Raw genomic sequence first — 7,209 nt, 5'->3', positions numbered from 1 at the left:
ATAAATAGGAGTACGATCAGATGCAATTTACGCAACAATAACAAAGCACTCTTCTCTTTGTTTACATGCTACGATAATATATAAACATTCTTCTCTTTTCTATATACGTTACTATATATATATATATATATATATATATGAATCATTTTTATTATATTGAGATATTAATTATAATGAACATTAATACTAAATTTATTTATTTACATCTCTTTATTTTATATTTATTTTTTTTATTTATTTATTTTAAAACAGTTATGTGTGATTGTCCTATATTTTTAATGTGATTATTAATATAAAATTTTTTATGTTTATGTAAAAAGAATGTATTTTTTTTATTCGCATAAAAAAAGTCTATAATACCGTAAGAAAAACACAATTTTTTTGTTTAAATTAAAAAATTTTACATGTTAGTTACAAAAAATTCTTTATTTATTTATTTCTTAAAATTTATGTAATTTTTTTCTTTCTTTCTCCTCTTTCTACTTCATTGTAACATCACCCACAAATCCCATTCATCATCATTACTAAAAATTAGATTCATCATTAATAAAAAATTTTGAATAAAAAAAATAAAAATAAAGTGAATAAAAAAAAGAAAAAGAAAGTGCATTGCATATTCTAATAGGTTTCTTATTTTAAAAGTACTTGATTGGCTTGGCACTTGCTTATAAATTAAACATGTTATTTCGAAGAGGGAAAAAAAAACCTTAACGATATTTAGTAATACAATATAATTAAGTAATTAATAGAGGTCTAACCAATAATAAATTAATAAATATTTTTAAATTATATTTTATATTAATTTATTGTTAATAATTAATAATTATTTAAATTTAACTTTTTAAAAAATATAAAATTAATAATTATTAATTATAATTATTTAAAATTGATTACATAAAAATTATTTACTTATATTTTTTTTCAGTAATAATCTTTTCAAAAACAATTGAAAAAAAGTGAAAGGAGTTTGAAGATTTACTCAAAGTTCACGTGGCGGAAACAGCGTGGATTGAACGAATCTGTTACGCGTAGAAAAAAGGAACTGAGTATTGTATCTGAGTTATTATGACTTGTGTGTAGTATATACCAGTACAGCTACATCTACATCTATTTCAGCGCCTACTTACCTACCAAGCACCACCAACAATAACCTTCCAATCACAACCAAAACAAACTTAAAAAACATTTAAAAAACTCAAAAACAAACTTAAAGCCTCTATTTCTCTTTTTTCTCTGCCGCATCACACTTTCTTCTTCCTTTCCCAGCACTTGAAAGAAAGTGAGAGAAAAAAAAGGTACCATCAAAACATAGAAAGTTAAATAAAGGCAACAACGACAAAATAAAAAACCAGTAGCCATAACCTTTTGGTGTGGTTTTAGGGACAACGGAGAATGACCAAATAAGAGAAAGGATGAAAGCATGCTTTGTCGGCCATTAATGCTTCAACCTCAAAAACGATCCCTTCATTCTCATCATCACTTATTCATTATTTCCTTTTCACTACGCACTCTCCCCAACAACACAACTTGCACACAGTGCCCAGAATATTCAGTTTCTGATGATGATTGATGATTGAACATGGTGTGCATCTCTTCCTTTCATTTCTTGAGTGTTTATTTATTCTGTTACAGATCAAAGATCTGCCACTTTTTAATGCTAAAAAGGCCAGTGGGTGGGTACAGTATATCCTATTTTTGGCCTAGAGATTCATAAACTCAATGGTTGTTCTCACTTTGCATCACAAGTTTAGTGCTTGCTGCTTTTGTTATTATCCCTTCTTTGATGAGTGATGCTACACTTTTGAAAGGTATGTGTTACTTTATTATTATTAATATGGTTCCAGTTTCTTACAACAAGTTGAGTGATGCATGAGTTTGATTCATAACAAAAACAAAAAGTGATTGTTTGATTTTGTTTTATGTAATGATTTATTTCATTTTTTGGTGTGACAGGTCTCAAAAATTAAGATGTCAAAAGGGTATTCTGTGATTGTACTCTTACTATTATTTTTATCTCTGATTCTTTGCACGGCCGAAGGGTTGAACGCAGAGGGGCAAATCCTCCTAGACCTCAAGAATGGTTTCCATGATAAGAATAATCTTTTGCGGAATTGGAACCCTGCTGATGAAACTCCATGTGAATGGTTAGGCGTAAATTGCTCTTATTATGAATATAATAATAGTAAAAGTCCAGTTGTCATGTCCCTTGATTTGAGTTCAATGGGTCTTTCTGGAATTTTAAATGGTAGTAGCATTGGAGGTTTGACTCACCTAACTTATCTCAATCTTTCTCACAATAAGTTGAGTGGAAAAATACCAAAGGAAATTGGCGATTGCTTGAATTTGGAGTATCTTTACTTGAACAATAACCAATTTCAGGGACCAATTCCTGATGAACTGGGGAATTTGTCTCGTTTGAGAAGCTTGAACATATGCAACAACAAACTCAATGGTGTTTTTCCAGATGAGTTTGGGAACTTGTCTTCATTGGTTGAATTGGTAGCCTATAGCAATTTTCTTGTTGGTCCCTTGCCTAGTACCATTGGGAAGCTCAAGAATCTTGTGACTTTCAGAGCCGGGGCGAATAACATTACCGGTTCACTGCCAAAGGAAATAAGTGGGTGCGCAAGCTTGATGTATCTCGGTCTTGCGCAAAATGATATATCAGGGGAGCTTCCAAGTGAGATTGGGATGCTTCAGAATTTAACAGAATTGATTCTATGGGACAATCAGTTATCAGGGCCTATTCCCAAAGAGATTGGGAATTTAACCAATCTTGAGATTCTTGCTTTGTATTGGAATGATCTTGTTGGACCTATACCTCCAGAGATTGGGAACCTCAAGTCATTGAAGTTTTTGTATCTATACAAAAACAATCTGAATGGAACCATTCCAAGGGAAATTGGGAACCTTTCTTCTGCTAGGGAAATTGATTTCTCAGAGAACTCTTTAGTAGGGTACATCCCATCCGAGCTGAGCAAAATCCGTGGCCTGCGCTTGCTCTTTCTTTTCGAGAACCATTTAATTGGTGTCATACCGGATGAGCTCAGTAGCTTGAGGAATCTGTCAAGGCTCGACCTGTCGATGAATGGCCTTACCGGCTCGATTCCTTCAGGATTTCAATACTTGACTAATATGTCCCAGTTGCAGCTCTTTGACAACAAGTTGAGTGGTGTTATCCCTCAAGAACTTGGACTTCATAGTCCTCTTTGGGTGGTTGATTTCTCTGATAACAATTTGACAGGAACAATACCTCCTCATCTATGCTGGAATTCTCATTTGATGTTGTTGAACCTTCAATCGAACCGGTTTTATGGAAACATACCAAGAGGGATACTCAAGTGCAAGTCATTAGCGCAGATGCTTGTAGTTGGAAACATGCTTACAGGTGGCTTCCCTTCAGAACTCTGCAAACTGCCAAACTTCATCGCCATCGAGTTGAACGAAAACAAGTTCAGTGGTCCGATTCCTCCTGTGATCGCGAACTGCAGTAAATTACAAAGGCTTCACATAGCAAACAATTACTTCACACTGGAGTTACCTAAGGAAATTGGAAATCTTTCTCAGCTGGTGACCTTCAATGTTTCATCAAACCACTTCACTGGAACAATCCCATCCGAAATCTTTAGGTGCCAGAAGCTGCAAAGGCTGGATCTCAGTAAGAACAAGTTTATTGGTTCCTTGCCCAACAACATAGGAACACTTGAACATTTGGAGATTCTCAAACTCTCTGGCAATGAACTCTCTGGAAAAATCCCTGAAGAAATAGGTAATCTATCTCATTTGAACTGGCTGCAACTGGATGGCAATTTGTTTTCCGGCGAAATTCCGGCTCAGCTCGGTCGCCTCTCGACCTTGCAGATTGGAATGGATCTCAGTTACAATAATCTTTCTGGGAGAATACCATCTCAGCTCGGTAATCTCAATATGCTTGAGTATATCTATCTCAATAACAATCATTTGGATGGCGAAATTCCAAGCTCATTCGACCAGCTTTCAAGCTTGCTGGGATGCAATTTCTCATACAACAACCTCTCCGGACCAATACCTTCAGATAAGATCTTCCAAAATATGGCTGCAAGCAGTTTTCTTGGTGGTAACAACGACCTCTGTGGTAGACCTCTCAATGAATGCAACTCCGATCTGTCTTCTCGTGGTTTTCCTCCGGTTAGACATGATGATTCTCGCCGTGCTAAAATAGTCATGATCGCTGCAGCCACCGTGGGCAGCGTTTCTCTCATCTTAATTTTAGTTATTTTATATGTTATGAGATGGCCGTTCAATTCCACGAGTTCCTTGAGAGACACGGAATCTCCCTGCCTTGATTCGGATATCTATTTTCCTCCGAAGGACGGCTTCACATTCCAGGATCTTGTTGAGGCAACGAAAAGATTTCATGAGAGCTATGTGATTGGCAGGGGAGCCTGTGGGACGGTTTACAAGGCGGTGATGAAGTCCGGGAAGACGATTGCAGTTAAGAAGTTAGCATCAAACAGGGAAGGGAACAACATTGAGAATAGTTTTAGAGCTGAGATACTGACACTGGGGAAGATTCGGCATAGAAACATTGTGAAGCTTTATGGATTCTGCTATCACCAAGGCTCCAATCTGCTGCTTTATGAGTACATGGAGAGGGGAAGCTTAGGTGAAGTGTTGCATGGTTCTGCTACCAATTTGGAGTGGCCAATTCGGTTCATGATTGCTCTTGGTGCTGCTGAGGGTCTTGCCTACTTGCACCATGATTGCAAGCCAAAGATTATTCACCGGGATATAAAATCTAATAACATTCTTCTTGATGAAAATTTTGAGGCTCATGTTGGTGATTTTGGGTTAGCCAAAGTGATTGACATGCCACAATCAAAATCCATGTCTGCAGTTGCTGGATCTTATGGCTATATTGCTCCTGGTAAGCTCCTCTTTCCTTTTCTTTTTTTAATTACTATACTTAACTAATGGAAGCATAACTTCCTTTTGCTTTGTATCTTGTTTGGATACATTTTTCCTCTCTCTGGTTGGTGTTAACTCTTTAAACTTTTACTTAGTTTACTAGCAATACCGCATGATCAACAAAGTTTATTATTTTTGTCAACACTTGCCCAATAAAAAATATTTTTGTACTAAAAATAAAATGTTAGTGTCAGTTAATATTAATAAAAGTATCGGCCTGTGAACATTTTTCCTTTAGTAAACCGGTAGACTCTTGATTTTGGAAGTGATGTGCAAGCCAAGATTTATACCTGGTTTTGCATTCAAAATTATTTCTTTTAGTCACTTGTTAAATATTTTTAGTTTTCTAGGCTAATTTTGAGTAATATTTTTAGTTATGTATTTGTAGTGTTTCTTTCATCGACTTTGTTATCAAGTTAAAATTGATTAATATCTATTACAATATAATATTTTGGTCAAAAATGCTATAAGCATACTAAAAATTAGTCATCATATATTTGTGTATAAATACATATAGAGTTTAATTTATTTTTAATGTGTATTTTGTATTTCAATATATATTCTATGTTAATGATTGATTTTGGTATACACATAGTTATTTTGGTTTGTTTTACAAAGATATACATATTTAGCTTTTAATTATATGTAAAGAGTCAAAAAGTTGAGTCTATGGCTCAAACTTGTCAAGACTTATTACCACTTTTGAAAGTTTAACAATCCTGATAATATCAACTTCATAATGTCATGTTATGTTTTTGTACTTGGCCTTTATTGCCTGGACTTATTATTATGGTTTAGTTTATTTTTGCTAAATTATTGTTAATTGCTTTGTCTGTTTTATGATCAGTAGTGCATAGATAGGTAAATTAAGATCCTTTAAAGATTTTTTGAACATTAATTTGACCCTTGGTAACTTTTAAACTTTGATAGATCAAAATTATTCCCAAGTTTCTTTATCCAAAACTAAATAAATAAAAGTTGTCCAAATTTACTGTTTTAGCAGGAGCAAATTATACCAGATTTATAGGTTTGGATTTTGGTCATATGGTTGATTGGGTAGAATTTGAGTAGATTTTACAAAAGTCTGATTCCTATAAATAATTATAATAAAGAAATGAATCTTACCTAATTTCTTTGCCATAGCAGTTGCGTCTCTTAGTCTCTCACGTTTGCTTGCTTTTTGTATTGGTAGTTGTTTTTGTTTTTTTTTTAATTCGTTAGCTTATGAGACAGAACTTTGATTAATTTGAACTTCTCAACTAATGTTTTGTGAATTAATAATTTTTATCCGTTCATGCAGAATATGCATACACCATGAAGGTAACAGAAAAGTGTGACATTTATAGCTATGGCGTTGTGCTCTTGGAACTGCTAACAGGTAGAGCACCGGTTCAACCATTGGAGCAAGGTGGTGATCTTGTGACATGGGTTAGAACCCATATTCGGAGCCACAACAACGTGTTGACGCAGGGAATACTCGACAATCGCATTGATCTTGAAGAACAAGTCACTGTGAATCACATGCTGACTGTTCTGAAGATTGCTCTGCTTTGCACAAGCATGTCTCCTTCTGAGAGGCCTTCGATGCGCGAAGTCGTGTTGATGCTTATCGAGTCGAATGAACGCGAAGGAAACTTAACGCTCACTCGGACTAACCATGATCTTCCTTCCAAAGATGCCACACATTAGTTTCTAAATTCTCATTTTTCCTAGTATCGCAGTCAAGAAGAGAAAATAGATTATTCTTGTACATTCTTTTACTCCATTGTGCCACTAGTGTTGGAGCATTAATTTTATAGCATACTTTCTTTTTCTTTTTTATTTTGTCATTTTCACGTTTCTGTAATTTCTTTTAAAACTCAGTATAGTGACTTTATTGTACAGTTCAAATTACCATTAAATAATCGTGATGGAGGTCATATTCTGGTGTAAGGAATGAATAATGAACAATTATGCTTATTCCCATTTTACTCCTAATTCGGCAGGTTAAGAACTAATTTATTGCGGAAGGATTTGCCACTAACTAATGAGTTGTTGCATATATATGGTGGATTCAAACCTCCAACACTTGTTTAAGTGAATAAATAAACTAACCACTTGATTAACTCGAGTTGGTTTGACACGTGCAATTCTACATAAATCCTACTAATTTGAGTGGAACAATGACTTCGGTTTTGGTTTCAGGATATCCGGTTTAAATGTTCTCCATTGCTTTATGCCATTATAAATTGAAGTATCATTTCATGCAGCACCTCCCATAAT

At 34.4% G+C, this 7,209-nt stretch overlaps 1 protein-coding gene across 2 annotated transcripts; it reads left to right on the top strand.

Moving 5' to 3' along the window:
• Positions 1-1,081: 1,081 nt before the first annotated feature.
• On the top strand, positions 1,082-6,876 carry LOC107612743 (Leucine-rich repeat receptor-like protein kinase family protein). 2 transcript variants are annotated; one of them, XM_016314464.3, is made up of 3 exons: positions 1,082-1,582; positions 1,954-4,906; positions 6,248-6,876. In XM_016314464.3, exons 1-3 carry the CDS (start codon positions 1,580-1,582, stop codon positions 6,634-6,636), a joined length of 3,345 nt encoding a protein of 1,114 aa, XP_016169950.1. In that variant the 5' UTR covers positions 1,082-1,579; the 3' UTR covers positions 6,637-6,876. The 2 variants fall into 2 exon arrangements, with proteins under 2 accessions (XP_016169950.1, XP_016169951.1); XM_016314465.3 differs by having other exon boundaries at positions 1,092-1,808.
• Positions 6,877-7,209: the final 333 nt, after the last annotated feature.

The sequence above is a fragment of the Arachis ipaensis genome, chromosome B2 (genome assembly GCF_059453495.1).
Source record: "Arachis ipaensis isolate K30076 ecotype BB chromosome B2, ASM5945349v1, whole genome shotgun sequence".
Lineage (NCBI taxonomy): Eukaryota > Viridiplantae > Streptophyta > Magnoliopsida > Fabales > Fabaceae > Arachis > Arachis ipaensis.
This window is presented reverse-complemented; position numbering and strand designations above follow the sequence as displayed.

Bases quoted from the DNA above. Each gene is read 5' to 3' on its own strand.
- LOC107612743 (XM_016314464.3), top strand. The intron at 4,907-6,247 runs GTAAGCTCCTCT...CCGTTCATGCAG, and splicing joins TTATGGCTATATTGCTCCTG to AATATGCATACACCATGAAG.